Consider the following 17,926-nt stretch of genomic DNA (forward strand, 5'->3'; position numbering starts at 1 on the left):
GTTCCCTGTGTAACTATAGAAAACATCCTTGTTACAATTAACCCCGCATTACTTTGTGCCCCGCGCTCCCCTATACTTTTATAAACTAAAAAGTGGATCAATTTATTCCCAAGTATATAGAAACATACTAGATAAAGAAATTCCATACAAAATAAACACAAAATTTGTTAAATAGCAGAACACAAACAATGAACAGAAAAATGAAAATGAACAGAAATATGATCTGCAAAGAAAAGAATGCATCAGTAAAAAAATTGGAGCCCAAATTAACATCACTGTCCCTATTAACAATGTTACCTAACCCACAATACAAACACATATCCCATATTGCCCCTTATGTTGACAGTATGCTGACATGTCCTAAAATAGCCCTTATTTTGGTTTGAAGCTTGTTTTGCTTTTTTTGGTGGAAAAGGGTGTCAACCCCAAACTAGTTCTGTTCCTTGATGATTAAGATATCATCATTACAATAGTTTAGTATTTAACCTTGAGGTCCCCATATGAATATGCTTGTTGTGAATGCTCCTTTATGCTCTTTCAACTGCTCATGTTGTGTCCCAAAGTTGAAGTCAGAGTTGACTCCATGAGCTCCAAAAGCATAGTCTGTCCAACATCTGTAACAATACTGCCCGAACATCTCGCCTCTAAGGAAAAAACTTTAGTCTTTATTTTGTTGAGCTCTCCTCGATGAAACTTTGTTCTCGCGGGAATTCATAAACAAAGAGAAAAAAGAGGAGCACAATATTTTGTGTTTCCCTTCAGTAGAGCGTGGATCTGCTCTGCGCCAAACAAGCACTCTAAATTATCCATGGAAAACGGAGGCATTACAGACTGTGCCATTACCGCTGTCCGTGCTGACATCCTTGATGTTTTATGTGAATTAAAAACATTGCTTCCCCAGAATTCAAGCTCAACTCCACTCTCGAGGCGGACCTCGTGAGACTGCGTTTAATCTCATTGCCTTGAAAAATGGCAGTGCCAATAATTTGCCCGGTGATCTTCAGCGATCACAAGGATTTTATCACAGCAGATGTTTTGTATATTTTAAAAGTAAACGTTGAAGGAACATGTTTACCTGTTTAACTCGCCAATGGAAGCTTAAACCAAACAGATGCTCGAATCAGAGTGTCTCTGAAGTATAACAGGGGATTTTTTTATCAGCCGCTGCACCACGGGCCGCGTTCAAAGAGGAGCATGCGGGGAGGTGTCCTTATCACCAGCCGCAGATGTATGTGAACTTATCAGATCAATTCAGTAGAGAAATCCAGGTTTAAATGATACATTACTGATTTTGTTGCCAGCAGAATACCTACTCGGAGGTGTAGACAAACAAAGTAATTGTGTTCCTTGTTGCCCAAACACAAGTAATCACCCAATTACAGTGTATTTAGAAGACTGATCCAATTTAAGTTTAATCTAATTCGGCTGTGTTTCAGAATTGGATCAAATTGAATATAGTTTAATGTGAATCCAGCATTTTCTCATTTTTCTGATATGCGAGTAAATGATGACAGATTTTTTTTGGGGGGGGTGAACTGTCCCTTTAAGGCTATGACAGAATGACATTCTAGACAATTGTTTTTTCATACGCATGCTCATCTTTAAACCATTTTGTCTGTTGTTTTAGATTTTACTGGCCTCCGAAACAACTGTAACCAGCTAACTTGGCTGTGCTTTCTGTTCGTCTGCATTAAATAAATAATTAAATAAGACATTTTCTCAGTCTGTGGCAGAGAAAAACAAGCCGCAGCAAGTCGAGCCTTGAAAATTTCTTATTCACACTCTTAGCCGGCATGTCCGGTAAGGACTTTGCTATCAGTGGCTGATAGGACGAAACTCGACGTTCAGTCTCAGACGCCCGGGCATGAGGGTTAATTAGGCCCTGACGTCCGTGCACGGGAGAGGAGAAAACTAAGCAGCGAGAGGAGAGAGGAATGTTTCAATCAGTTTAATGGTCTTAAAGTAGGTGTCTGCCTCGGGCTCGTTTTGCAGGAAAAGTCATTTGCCTCTTCATGGCCCTCAAAGGACTCCATATGGCTACGAAAACAGATTTGCTTTTGAAAGCCCTGTGCAAGCATGTTGGGGTGTAGCTGAGAAATCTGTGTGAGCAAACAGGGGGCCGATGGCTTATAGGCAGCTGTGTTTTGGGTTTGTTATAGTTTTGATCATTTTCAAGTTTTGGTTTTAATTTCATTTTATTTTTTAAAATAATTTTTACCACGTATACTAAAATGGCACTATACCTAAAACAATACCATTTTTTGTCAAATGAACAGTAAATGGCATTGAACGTGTTAAAGGTCCAGTGTATGAAATTAAGCGGCATCTAGTGGTGAGGTTGTGAATTGACAAAGGACTAAGATGTACATATTTACGTGCTCTGTAGAGTAGTTTGTCTGTTTGGGGCTACTAGAGAAACAACATTGTGAATTCCATGCAAGGGGACCCGCGGATGTATGTAGATAGAAACAGCTCATTCTAAGGTAATAAAAACATAACGCTTCATTATGTAAGATCTTTATACACCTCTGAAGACATAGTTATGTATAATATATTGCATTTATGTCAATAGATCTTCTTAAAAAATTACACACTGGACGTTTAACATTAAAAAAGCTATTAGTTTTCCTAGTGTAACATGTAGCTAGAACAATTTTTTGTCATCTCCAGGGCATTTATAATTGAGAACATGTTCTGGAGCTGAATTACCAAACCGTGGTACATGGTATAGAACATTTTCATTCATTTAATTAATACAAAATATCAAAATATCAATATATTGAACCGAACACTAGATGTCTATTTATAGTTTTAGCTTAGCGTTTTGTTTTTGTTTACGATAATGCTTTTTGGGGGGTTTAGTTTCAATTATAACAGAATCACCTTGGGCTGTGTTGTCTTGTATGCCATCACATGCATTAGAAAGGATTGATTGCATCCGACAACCTTAAAATGGAGCAAAAACTATTTTTGTAATTCCAGAAGCTTTTACAACGCCGGCGCTGCAAGGGTGGGTTTCCAATCCCAGACTGGTTATGTTAAACTTGTTAAATCTAATGACTCCCCAATTTCTTATATACCTGTGAAAGAGAGAGTCTTCCAACCAGCGTGCGTCTAGTGAAAGGAGGAATTTTGAGCTTCAGTGGTTTAAGTCGAAAAGCAATTACAGCATTGAATTAGTTTTCAAATTAAAAAGCAATTGAAAGGGCCCAGGGGTTAACCGTTTCCTGCGCGGTCATCTCTCTCACTTTTACACATAAAGAGCATTTAATCCCGTTACAGAATGGCACTCATTGAAAATTGAAAACGACAGAGTTGACATGCAACTCTCTTGTCCTTTTTTTCCTGTCCATTTGCTCGCGCTCTCTGTCTCAATCCCTGGTTGTTCAAAATTTGATGTAGCCCCATCAGAAAGGGGCTTCATTGTTTTTTTCTCCCTTCATTCGTTTCTTCCTTTTCCCCGTTCTCGTGGGGTGCAGTGACAGATTCGGCTTTGAAACGTAATGAACTTTGAAATAGAACCCTCAGCCAAATTTATCCCCTCATAGGTGTGTTGTCACAGAAATGATGACACTATCTCCATACAATCACAGTGGTGCTGGAGACAGAGGTGGGTAGAGTAGCCAAAATCTTTATTCAAGTAAAAGTACAAGCAACCATTTTAAAAATTACTTGAGTAAAATTAAAAAAGTATGCAATGAAAAAAGTAGTACTCAAGTAGCTAGTTACTTCGTTACTTTGTATCTGATTATATAGGCCTACTACTGTCACGAACTGTGGCAGGAGAAGAACCCAAGCGTAGGCAGGCAGTGAAGGGTTTAACAAAAAGGATATTTATTTAAACATGAAAACGAAACAAAAACCCACGATGGGGAAAAAACGGATACGAATACAAAACATAAATTAAAACAAAACACTTCTCACAGGTGAGCAAAAAATAACCAAACAAACTAACGACGCAACGTCTAAATGAAAAGCAATGCAAGACAAGACAAGACAAGGGTATCCACTACAGGTAATCCACAACAGGTACCGTAACACACAAGGTCAAAGGCACACGACACGGTACATCCACAGACACAACGTGGTACATCCACAGACACAACGTGGTACATCCACAGACACAACGTGGTACATCCACAGACACAACGTGGTACGTACATACACACGCAATACAAGAGCACAGGACAAAGAAACAAGAGGGTATATATAGGGAAGACAAACGAGGGCTAACGACATGGGGCAGGTGTGGGACATTAAACACTCAGGGAAAGATAACGAGGAAACGAGAGGAATGGGGTCAATGACAAGACACTGGAGAGAACGTATATTATTGTCAAACGGACAATAATATGTTTCTCTCCACACATAACCAAAGACTTTGTCATGGCTCTGCTACAGGACCAAGAAAAACATGACTAAGGAAGCAGAGCCATGACAACTACATTAAATTAATATTAACGCCATTATTTTAATATTACATTTAATCAATATTTTTAATTATCATAAGCAGATATCTTTGCAATATACTAAAGAGACTAAAGAATAGACAAACACAGAAGAGACAAGCATTTCTGTAAATTTCATCTAGTCCTGATGTCAATGTAGTTTACACAACTTATTTAGAATAATAGACCATGTCAAACTAAAGCATGAACTAAACTCAGAGCATTTCCTAAGATGATCTAGAACATCTGCAGTGCTCTCTTAAATGAAATACACATTTTTGAACAAAGCTCTGTTTTCTCGTGTTGTGTCACGTGTGTGTTGTGAAACGCTCTTACTTGTAAACAAACAGTAAACAGTGAACCACACGCCCATCAACAAGTTTTCTTCCTTCTGTTCTTCAAATGTATATTTCTGCAAGCCCACGTCTCTGTGTCTGACAGGTAACGCGCATGTTGCGGTGTCTGACAGGTAACGCGCATGTTGCGGTGTCTGACGAACAGGTTGCGCGGGTGCGCGCATATGGCTGGCATTTATCATTGCTGGCAAACAATATGACACATTTGCAGTTTTGATTGTATAGATATAGATTAATATCCACTTCATCCAACGCTCTTTGTGTTCTGCGTGTTCTTAAGTTTCGCGCTACGAGGAGTGAGTAATCTTGCTTCAGATGATTCAGATCGTGCTGCGAACTGAACAAATCATTTGAACTGATTCATTAGCCTATTCAATTGGTTTTGCCCATTGTTCAATTAATGCTTTCAAAAGAATCGAATCAAAAGAATCGATCACTCGGGAATGCCCGTAAAAAGAGACGACAACCTTGAAATAAACAACGCGTTTTAAAAAGCATATTTTAAAATGAAGGAACGAAGGAACGTCATGCAATGTAACAAAGTAAAAGTACAGATTTTCTATTAGAAATTTACCCAAGTAAGAGTAAAAGTACACACTTTTAATTTTACATAAAAAGTACATATTTTACAAAATGTAACTCAAGTAAATGTAACGAAGTAAATGTAGCCCGTTACTACCCACCTCTGGCCGGAGATACCCGCGAACACGCCCTGCCACGCCGGCGTTCTCGCCCACAATTAATATTAAATGACAGAAGTGACGGAAACGCATGAGCAACAGAATGACATTAACACAGAATGACAGGGTGACATTTTGCCCGCTTTGCAAAGAGGTTTATCCTCAGTTTCTCTGTTTGGAGGCCCCTAATTGCTCACTCACATTTAAGGTGGTGTGAAACAGGCTCTCAGAAATCGATAAACACATTTTGGGGACTAAAGGCCATACGGCTCATCGTCTGCCACCTGACGCCTCACACGCACACATACACTTCACACTCAAAATGTTCTGGCTGAAATTGTTGTTTTTATTCACATGACCAGAGGTTAAATTGGTTCTGGCACCTTCAATTCAAAACATTATTGGCGCGTTGTTTGAAGTTCATTCCAGTTCATATATGCGCCAGTTTTTGATTCAATGCACACATTTTGTGTGAAGTGAGTTTGCTTGCTCAAATAAATAGTTAATGTGCTTTGTTTTTTTCCCCCTTTTTGGGGGGCTTCCCTCTAGTCTGTGATGGAATCTTGTTGAGATGGTTCTGTCCAGAGAACCAGTTTTGTTTGGTTTATTAAAAGTTTTTTATTAAAGCAAGAATCATAAGCTTTAGTCATAATTGTGGTTGTCTAGTTCTTTTTTTATTTTTATGGTAACTCAAAGGGTTTAACATTGGGGAATGTCATACACTGTACAGTATATTGCTTAGGACTTCAGAGTCAGCAGCAGATTTTAAGGTTCTGGTGATTTAGAACAAATAAAGGTGAGAGTGGGGACTTTTAAAGCTGGCGCAGCTATAGCAAAGCAATGGCATAATAAAACTGATGGAGTTGACGAAGGAGAAATGCAGACGGCACCTCATTACTGAAAAGATTCTGTAAGGAAAGCAGAATCGGGGATAAGCAAGCGGAGAAGATAAAACTCAGGTGTGAGAAACCGTGGGATTAGATGTGATGTTTGGACATCGCTCAGGCAAAGCGAGCAGCAGACAAAGTTTGGATCGCTGATTAAATAGCTCCGCTTTGTGTGTGCGTTGGTTCTTGGAACCCCAGACAAACAAGCACAGCTGTTGTGCAACTCCAGCGCGATTATGCATGCATGAGCGTTTTGATTTACGCTTGTTTTCCCTTCTTCCTCTGTAGGCACTTCTGTAATGCAAGTAACGGCCTTTGACGCCGACGACAGCACCACGGCAAATGGGCTCGTGCACTACCGCATCCTCAGCCAGACGCCGCACATCCCCATTCCCAATATGTTCACCATCAACGGAGCCACCGGAGAAATCAGCACCATCGCAGCAGGCATTGACCGTGAGGTCAGTGATGTCACTTCCTCTTGATGTACATACAAAATTTGTTTACGGAAACCCTCAGCAGACACGATGATATTTCCGTTCTTTCAGAGATCTGCTTAATTTGTTTGGAGTGCTCATCTATTAATAGATTTGCATGTTTGTGTGTGTGTTTACACCTTGCTTTCATAAAGAACGCCTGGCTTTGTTTCTCCCCGGGCTTCTGGCGTAATTAGTCCACAGCTATGATGTGTTTGAGAATACTTCCCTCCGTCTCTCGTGGATGGCGTTCAGAGGAGACTCTCTTGAACTATAACAAACAGTGTTTTTGGAATCAACTTAATGATCAGCCTGTCCTTTGAGCTGTCTGTAACCTTTTCAAGTTGAAGAGCAGCTATCTGCCCACGTCTGCCCCTCCCGAAACGCAACACACGACAACAGCCACAGCTGTTATGGCTGTTGATTGAGAAAATCATTGTTGATTATTAATTTGCATACAGTATGTAGCATGCCAGATTAGGGTTAATGTCACATTGACAAAGCAATGCACATTGACTATAGTGTGTCTGGATGGATGCAGAGGTGGACACTAGTACTTAAGTATTTTTTACTCTCAAGTACACTTTGAAGTATTTGTACTTTATCAAGGTGTTTTTACTTTGGAAAAATTAAAATTCTCCCTAAAATGAAAATATTGTCATCATTTATTCACCCTCTTGTCATTTTAAACCTGTATGACTTTTTCTTTCACAGAACACAAAAGAAGATATTTTGAAGTTGGTGCACGGTGCCGGCACCCATTCACTTCTATTATACGGACACAAAACCAGTGCAAGTGAATGGGTGCTAGTTAACAACATTCTTCAAAATATCTTCTTTTGTGTTCTGCAGTCATACAGATTTGAAATAACAAGAGGGTGAGTAAATGATGACAGAATTTTTATTGTTGGGTGAACTATCACTTTAATACCTAAGTACATTAAAAATCTAGTATTTTCTTAATTTTTCTTAAGTATTTTTTGCTAAAAAAAAAAGTCAGAAATACTGGATGACATACCACATGTCCAGTGGTTGTGAAACAAGGGGAACATATCAGAACAATGGAGATGTACAGCATATACAGTCAGCTTTTTAGGCAATATTAGACACACTTATGTGTTATTGAAAAAGAGGTTTGCAATAGTTCTTTTATGCATTTGGCAGACACTTTTATCCACTTTGTCAACTCATACAAATGTGGATTCAGCTCGTGTTTCATCCCTATGCCCTATTGCACAATAGAGACGTTTGTATCCTCATGAGTTTTGTTATAGGTATTATCAGCCCCGCCTAGCGTAGAATTCAATCATCTGATCACTGTGGTCTCTACCGGCTAATTTACAATGCGGTTGACTTCATTTTCAGTACATGCATGCCCTCAGATCCCCACACAAATGAACTCGGTGGGTCATGGGAACAGCTTACCCATAACTCATCTGAGTCTTAGAGCCTGACCCTTCCCACCAGACGTGTCCTCATCTTTAACCTCTCCAATAATCCCCCCTCCTCTATCTCTGTATCTATTCGTTTTTCTTGCTCCCTCACTTTCTCACAAACACAGGCACGCACGTCCTTAACCTCCCTCTGCTCCACTAATGAGGAGGGTCATTCAGAGGTCCATTCAATTTATCCCAGAATGCTTAAGCGGACCTGCGGGGAAGTCTTTCAGCCTCTCCTTTTTCTCTGCGTCCTACGTGATCACTTGCTTTTCCCATCATTGAATCTGGTCTCGTTCTCATTAGCATCATATTTAAATATTGCAAGATTTTCTTTGTCAAGTAAGTTGTAGCGACAGACTGCACTTCTCTGTTTTTAAAGAAAATAACCATTATGAAGTTCTGAGTATATATTAACATTTATGCATTTGCCAGATGGTTTTATTCAAAGAGACTTCATTAGTATTTGTGTTTCCTGGGGATCAAATGCATGAACCCTAACGCAATGTTTAAAAAACTATAGAAAAACTTGGTTGAACTCCGTTTGAAAATGGTTATAAAAAGACTGTAACTCCTCTGTGGATCCATTTTCTATACTGTATATGCACCAGGTTATTACAGTGGTAGATTGTTTAGCAAACTCAAACAGCATTATGATAATAAACTATATTACTTGGTGAAGGAATTGTTTGTTCTAGATCCTCATTTTCTACTGTATGAAATTAATAACCTGTAAGCAATAAGTGATTGTTAAAGAGATAGTTCACCAAAAAATGAAAATTCTGTCATCATTTACTCGCCCTCAGATTGTTGCAAACCTGTATACATTTGTGTCACGGGTGGTGAGGGAAGAACCCAAATGCAGGAAGGCGGCAGTGAAGGGGTTAAACAAGATATTTATTTAAACTAAACAAAAACCCACGAGGGGGTGTAGAACAAGAACATAAGTAAGATACAAACATAAAACAAAAGACTTCCCACGATGGGGCAAAAAATCTCTCAAACTAAAATACGACACAACGTCAAGGCAGGGTAAGGTAACTAAATAAACATACAAACAAGGCACATGATACAGACAATGCACAGGACTCACAAATACAAGGCACAAAGTACCAGGTACACAGAACAATCCACGAACGCAAGACAAAGAAACATGAGGGCATTTATAGGTAAGACAAACAAAGGATAACGAGCGAGGGCAGGTGGGAAACATTAGACACGGAAGGAAAGCGATACATGAAACGAGAGGGGCGGGGCCAATGACAAGACACTGGAGAGAACGCTTATTATTGTCAAAAGGACAATAATATGTTTCTCTCCACACATAACCAAAGGCTTTGTCGTGACTCTGCTACAGGACCAAGAAAATCATGACTAAATGAAGCAGAGCCATGACACATTTGTTTGTTCTGCTAAACACAAAGGAAGATATTTGGAAGAATGTCACTAACTGAACAGATCTCTACAGAACAGAACCGCCTCTTTACTAAACATATAGTTTCCCAAGATGTGCCGCGTTGCATCTTTAACATGCGAACACCTTGGTTCCCATAACTGTACGCGCACTTCACACACAAGTCACATCTTTAACTGCCAAACACATCGTTTCCCATAACTGTATGCACACTCGGTCTTTGACAACTGTGCACATTGTTTTGTCTGACTGTACTCTTACCGGCAGCGAACAGCTCCCTTCGCCACTAAATGACATTATATTTGACACATCTTGTCATTAAAGTGCTAGTTCGCCCAAAAATGAAAATGCTGTCATCATTTACTCACCCTCAGGTTGTTTCAAACCTGTATACATTTCTTTGTTCAGTTCCAGGACATCATCTACTACCATAATAGGGGGAAAAAATTGTTGAACACAAAATTAGATATTTTGAAGAATTTAAGAAAACAAACAGTTCTGGGACACCTTTGACTACCATTTAATTTTTCCTACTATGCTGGTCAATGATGTTCCAGAACTGAAAATTGCATTAATCCGAATATCTTTCTCTGTGTTCATCAGAACAAAGTAATTTATACAGGTACGAAATTACATGAGGGTGAGTAAATGATGACAGAATATTCATTTTTGGGTGAACTATCACTTTAATAGGCTATACATACTGACTGGACCGCTAAATAAATAGACTGCTATTGTTATACAAGTATGAGGATTATTTATGGTACTGGTCATTTCAAGAGTGGAAAAAAAGTGATGGAAAAATATTTATTTTCATACATTTTAAATGTTTAAATGTGGAGAGCGCTCATTGCATCACACCCTCTCCTGGCTGCATTATTATGTGAAAATAGGTGCTTTATGGAGTGTTTGTATACATGATTATAACATTTTAATATTTCATTAATTTAGGGAAATGAACAAGTGTCTTAGCATTCAAGGGACTATTTGGCCAACCAGCTTATTCCTGCTTGAAAATACTGTACTGTGTATAGTTATAGTGTAATAGTTAAAAAATAATAACAGTTAATTTAAATGGAATCGGAACCGGAAAATCTCTTACGATACCCGACCCTACCGTTTAAACACAAAAAGTAAGCCTGACTTTGAGTTAAACCAAAATAAGTGATTTCAAATTCTAGGTTTAGATAGAAATGCCTTACTTTTACAGGTCATGCATTACTGTAGTTTTACCATGGTAAAACAAGTCATCAAAACAAGTCCGTTTTAGACAGCATTCTTGTGCTAAAGTCATTATAATAAATCCTTTGGCATCTTGTTTCATTTGGCACATAATAATCCATACCCTTTGTGCCACTTCGGATGACACTGTTGTCATGTCAAGATTTTCTATTTTCTCTCCAACAAGTTCTCATAAGTCTATACCCGGAGCCATGTCTGCTAATCCAATGACTAAAACAGACTGGCTGAGATGGTCTCTACAGGAGAGTGAATGTGGGTCGTAGTGCCGACTGCAGGCAGGTAATCTGTCGTCCTCTCAGGAGCGGAGTGAGCCTGTCATTAATCTAAAACTGTGATTGCGCTCTCTTCCACCTGTGCTCTTCAATTAGAACTAGGACACACTTGTGTGTTTACAAACCTACAACGCAAATGGAACAGTTGGAAGATTTTCAACATCGTATTCCATGACGGTTATGTTGCTGGATGAGACTGAAAGGAACGATTCGCCCTAAAATGAAATTCTGTCATCATTTATATACACTCATGTCACTCCAAATGCCAGAGGCAAGTTTGAGTGAATAAAGACTTACGTTTTTGTCTTTGCCACACATAAACCCGTCATAATGCTTCTGAAGATATGAATTATAGCACGTCGTTTGGATTAGTTTTATAGTGCTTTTTATATTTTTTGGAACTTGACAGTAATAATCATCCTCCACTTCTATCACAGGAAAAAAGAGTATAATGTATTACTCTATATAAAAAATATTATAATGTATGTATAAGTTATACTGTTATATAACCTTTATATAAAAGTTATGTATAATTTACTATAGTTAACTGAAGTCAAATTTCTGGACACTATAGACGGTTTCATCAGACGCATGCGCCTGGTGTATTAAATTAAATTAAAACTACTCAACAGTTATGGATTTTTGCAGAGGTCTGTACTGCAAGTTAAGTTTGGGCCACATAACCTTTGTTTATGTTGTTGCAGCTGAAACCGTCTTTAGCATTTTGGAAGCTTAATTAAGTAATGATGCTATAGTATAGTGAAGTATAGTGCATATTTACTTTCATTTTGTTTTTAGCATTATTTAGTTTTATTATTATTTAAAATGAGCTTTTATTTTAGATGTTTTGTTTTTATGTTAATTTTAGTACATTTTTTTGCAATTTTATTATATGCTCTTGTTTTTTATGTTGCTATATAACATTTTAGTTTTTGTTTATTATTAGAATTTTAGTGCCTTATATTTATTTCAGTTTATTTCTGGGGCAACATTTCAATGTTTCTTTTAGTTTAAGTTTTTCCAAAAAAATTTAGGCCAATATTTTATTTGATTTCAATAAACAGAAACTTTTTCAAAGTTTTGATTTTAGTAAACAAAAATAACCTTGGTATAGTGCTATAATATACTATAGTATACTTAAGTTTACTGTTGTAAATGCTTTTGTTTACTATAGTATTTTGTTCATGTGGGATAAGAGAATGCAATTTTTGGAAAAGAATGAGTAAAAATGATGACAGAATTTTCATTCATCACTTTATTACTATATTATAAAATAAAACAAAAAAATGTCAGCGTGTCTCACATGTTGCTCTCTCGAGGGAAGCTTTTAGAAATGCTTTAAGAGAAACTTGTGTACAGGTGAGATGGCGGAGATTCTCACTAAGGGTTTGCAAAAGTGAAGAAATGCTGTTTAAACATTCAGTATGAAAAGTGTCGGGCATAAATGAATATGTTCCCTTTTAACATTGCCACCGTTGCCACTGGCTTACTCACTGGGAGACTGCTGAATTAGTTTAATCCATAAATATAAACAACTTGCGTTTAACAACACACATGCATATTAACATATTTGAACAAATATAATCTTTCCGCACGTTTTGGTATTATTGCAAATTGTTCTGGTATATTGTAACTTTAGGCTCCCAGTCATGATAACAATATTTAAAATAATAATATACCTAAATGAAATATACTTCGATTGAATAATTTACAGTTTCTGACAATCCACTGACATCAGTGTACATTGCATAGAGAAAGACTTGCAATAAGACCATATACTCTCTTTAATATTTCCCCTAGTATTATTTTTATTATTTTTTTATTATGACGTATGTAAAGCTGCTTTGTTACAATGAAAATTGTGAAAAGCGCTTTATAAATAAAATTGAATTAAGATTCCTTGGGAGCTTTCATTTCAACATCATGTTGTACACAGCAGGGGGCAATGCTCGTGTGTAGATTCCCGCAGATACATAGGGGAGACTGCCATCTTGCATCACGCACCCTAATATTTCCCTCTCTGCGTTCCCATCTCTCTTCCTCACACACACACGCACACACGCACACACACACACACACACACACATCCATTTTCACATCAGGAGGATAATCCTCCATCATCAGTACCTGTAGTCTAATTGGAATATTTATGCAGTAATTAGTGGGTTGAAGGAGCCTCGTACTGTAGCTGCACTGGTGGGAGTTCGCATTGACTTTAATGTCACACACATCTGATCAGGTCTGAATACCAATTACCCTCTCACACAAAGACCCCGTCACCTCTACACACCTCTTAACCCACTCGCCATCACCTGTCTGATTACAGCAGCTAACAAGCAGCCCCACCCTTCCACTGCATGTCTTTGACTGTCAGCTTGTCTTACGCTCTTCATAGCGTGTGTGTCATGACGTACTTTACAACTTCTCTTTCAGTTTTTCTGGAACTTTATGTCTTCTCTTTCTGCTTTAATTGCACTGTTTGAATCTTTAATGTCATTCTTAAATGTAGTTGGATGGGTCTTTTGCTTTTTGAGTTGAGGACAGGCCTTCCTTGGGTTAGGGCTCTCACTTGGCGGATAGAGGAATGGAACAGGGCCACTCTTTCATATTGGAAACAAGTGTTGAGTGTTTAGTTCATCAAGTCTAGTTTATAAAATAATGTGTTAAATGCAATAAGAATGTATGTGTAATGCTTACACTGTTATTAAATAAAAAGAAATTCATGTACAGAGTAAATACTTGTACATTTCATGTACTACAATTAAAAATGTATTGGTCAACAGAACAAAGAAATGTACAACAGAACAATTTTCCTACTAGTCAATGGTGGCCAAAGAACTGTTACAAGCATTCGTCCAAATCTTTCTTTGTGTTCATCAGACAGATTTGGAACAACTTGAGGGTGAGTAAACGAAGACAGAATTTTCATTGTCGAGTAAACTGTTCCTTTAACCTGATGTAGTTCCAAATCTGTAGAACACAAAAGAAAATATTTTTAAGAACGTTGGTCGGAGCCCATTGAGTGTATATAGAAACAAAACCACTTAGACATTTCTCAAAATATCTTCTTTTGTTTTCCAGAAGAAAAAGTCAAGAGTCATATAGGTTTGGAACTACATTATTGTGAATAAATACTGGCATTTATTTTTGTGTGAACTATTCAATTGATATTCTGTTTTTGTTTAACACGCTGCTTTTTTCAGTAACATTTGATATCAAACAGTAATTGGCAGATTCCCTGCAGTAGTGGATTCTCTGTTACATCAAGTTTTTTATTTGATACTTTTAGTCAGATATCTGATTTTATTCATCTGACTGATATCTGATATAAACACGGTGCTTGCGCTCTGTTTTAAAACACATAAAAGCACTTCAAAGTTCTGCTGTGCAATGGCAGTGCCGTATCTTTTTGTGTGTGCGTGTTAAATGCCCTGTGTGTCTGTCCTACAGCTCTGTGAATCTGTTCGGGCCAGATTGTCCAGGCTGTTGCTTTTCATTACCTGTCTCTTGTCTCTGCCAGAGGCCCTGTGGTGTGGTCTCTGTCTCTGTGTCTCTGTGTGTGTGCCCGCTCTTGCACAGTTATGTCAGGTCTGGGTTAAAATGTGTCCACTCTGCTGCGCCTGATTAGGGAATCGATCGGCGTGCAATGTGTGTGTGTGTGTGTTTCCCAGTTGCTCCTAAGGGATCCAAAGCTTCCTGCGGTACGTGATGAAAAGAATCATAACTTCTGCTTGCACTTTCTTTCCCATCCTCTCCTCTACCATCACATCTAGGTGCCGCTCCTCACCTCCCCTTCATGTCCTCTCCTTCCCTTCCCTCCCAAGAGATTCAGAGGTGAAGTCAGGGCATGCTGGGGCTGTGAAACGCTCCTCATAACGGTTGACTCAAGCCTGCGCGGGTGAAGCGTGTCTTTGGCTGGGTCTGCTGTCGAGTCGGGGAGAGATTCTGCCAGTTGTCCCGAGGTGTAATCATTTCACATTCTCTTCAGGACTGGAAATGTGTTTAAGCTGTTCTCCCGGGGTCAGGTTCCGTTCCCTCCAGCCGACGCTGTATGAAAAGTGTGCGAGATTAATTACACACTGATTTGTTCCTCTTCTTCTCCGCACAGCATAACCAGAGGAGACAGTATTGATACTTCATAAATAAAGGTCAGCTGCTATTGAGTTCTCATTAATAGAGCTGAACGGGGCAATATTATCGAGAGGACGCAGGTTTTAATGACTCTCAGCCCGAATCCGCAGTACTCGGAGGGGTTTTAAGTGCTTTAAACGCTCTGAGGAGTCCCTGACCTGCCTCATAAATACTGGTTCGTAGGGAGAACCCCTTTTCACAGAAATAGTCCTGGTTCTCCTATCGAAGCCGGTGCCAGATCTATAGAGAACTGGTCTGTGTTTCCAGCGAGCCGCACAGCACGGTTGAATTTTATTCAGCGCGACTAGCTGGCTTTGATGCAAAAGTGAGAGGTTTTCTCATATGAAAAACAAAGTCAAAGCAATCAATTCAAGTAGGCACGTCAGATACAGAAGTGCACAGTTTGGTAGTATAATGTTGCTACGTTAATGATACAATGCTCTACTAAGCATGAAAACAGCATACACAAATATTGCAGAAATAGTCAATTTTTTATTAGATTGATCTATTTTTATTGATTCTTTTAGATGCATTTACATTATATATTTATTCAAGGTGCTATCCATCATTTCATGTGTTCCCCGGGAACTGCAGTATAATTTTTCTGCATATATTTGAAGAGTTTGGTTCCGAAAGGAGATAACTCTGTTTTTTTATTTTTCAAAAATCATGTTTTTTATCATATTTTTTGTGTTTTATTGTGTTAGTTAGCTGTATTTTTTGAGTTATTGTGGCTTAAATCAAAACTAACCAACTGCAGTTTGATTGATATTAATTGGAATGCACAATAAAAAAACGTGACTTTGGAAAAAATTTAAAAACGGAGTTATCTCATTTTGGAACCGAACTCTTCATTTGAACAACCTTAAAGTCGACATGAAATGGAAGTAACGATCGTATTCTTTTCCATTTCGTGACATATCTGATTGAAACGGCTTCTGAAATGAGAGAAAATGTAGGGCGGGACTTGATTTCCTACATCAAGAACTGATTTGATCTTTGGAAGATGGGTGTTGCTAACAAAATGGAGGCAGATTTGAATGTGAGTTCGCAGTCAATTGTGGAGGATTATTTACTTTTACTTTATTTCCCCACCGAACTTACCATCAGCACCCTCCCATGAAGAAAGCTCCGCCCTCACGCCATTCCTTGTGACAGGAAGTGATCAGAAGTCGTTTCAGGAGGGGGTCAATGTTTTTGATTAAATATTATGAGGGCACATAAATTTAAATAAATAATGAAGTGCACAGTTAAGTCACTTATAAAAACACTACAATATTCCATAAAAAATATGATTTTTTATTTTTCCTTTCATGCCGTCATGCCAAAAGCGCACTTGCAATGTCTTAAAAGGCCTTCAGGTTTTGTCACCGAGGCAGTGAGAGTGATAGGAGGCATCTACCCTTAATGTTTACCTGAGGTTAAATTTAAAACCTATGGTCAATCATGTCCTATAACATTAAAGGGGTCATATGACACGGCTAAAACGAATATTATTGATTGTTTTAGATGTAATGCAAGGTTAAAAAATGCTGTATTTTCCACATACCGTGCATGTTTGTATCTCCTCTTTGCCCCGCCTCTCTGAAACGCGCAGATTTTTTACAAAGCTCATCGCTCTGAAAAGCGAGGTGTGCTATTATTGGCCAGTTAACCAGTGCGTAGTGATTGGTCGAATACTGCAAACGTGTGATGAAAATGTAACGCCTTTTACCATATTTAGAACATCAGGTTCCAAAGCAATTGTACTGACAGGTACCTTACTTGCGTATACATTTGGGCGGTCTTAGTCAAATCATACCATGAACTGAGGTAGATTTGTGGGGGTGTGGTTACACGAGGTGTTTCAGGCATGCTCACCCAGATTAGACAAAATGCATCTTTTGTTCCAACACTTTAATTTTTGCAATTTTACGTGTCTAATACATGCATGGGCAACTTCTAACACACCAAAGACACAGAAAAACATGTATTTGCGCCATATGACCCCTTTAAAGACAAAAAGCTATCAAAGCAAAGCCATCAATGTTCCAGCAATCTCCTGTATGGGTATTCATTGCTTCATATCAGCTTTAACCGTCAGCCGCTTCCTTCCAAGACACTCATACTCCAGACTGGTCTCAGCGGAACGGTGACTTGTCCTTGACTCCACCATTTTTTGTCCACAACAAGAGAAGGCTTTCAGCCAAACGGATTAATATGACTGAAGCTGGAAGAGACGGCGCAGAGGCTTTGGCTCAGCTTCAGCTCACTGTCTCCTCCCAGTGTGGACTAACTGGAGTCAGATTCACCCGGGCATGGACAGGGCGCAGTTTCAGATCTGTGCCCGAAGGAATGTAGGCCATGCCTCAACAAACAATCCGTGCATGTGTCTCTGTTTATGTGTTTCTATCCATCTGTTGCCCTCGCGACCCCCTGCGTTTTATCCGTGATGATAAACAGGCTGGTTCACGTCTTGGTGTGGAGTTGTTTTTGCGTATACTGATCATCTGTGTGCGCAAAAGTTGTGTGTGTGCTTCCATAAATAGCGAGTGACTAAGTATCAAAGTAGAACAAAGCTTACAGTAGCCATGTGTCCTAATTA

At 38.7% G+C, this 17,926-nt stretch overlaps 1 protein-coding gene across 1 annotated transcript in view; it reads left to right on the forward strand.

The window, feature by feature from the left end:
* Positions 1-17,926, forward strand: part of cdh4 (cadherin 4, type 1, R-cadherin (retinal)) — a 235,449-nt gene that overhangs the window by 192,277 nt on the left and 25,246 nt on the right. The window contains exon 8 of the mRNA XM_057362164.1: positions 6,660-6,832. Within this exon, the coding sequence (XP_057218147.1) occupies positions 6,660-6,832 (173 nt within the window). The remainder of the gene's footprint in view (positions 1-6,659; positions 6,833-17,926) is intronic.

The sequence above is a fragment of the Triplophysa rosa genome, linkage group LG20 (genome assembly GCF_024868665.1).
Source record: "Triplophysa rosa linkage group LG20, Trosa_1v2, whole genome shotgun sequence".
In the NCBI taxonomy this organism is placed as follows: domain Eukaryota; kingdom Metazoa; phylum Chordata; class Actinopteri; order Cypriniformes; family Nemacheilidae; genus Triplophysa; species Triplophysa rosa.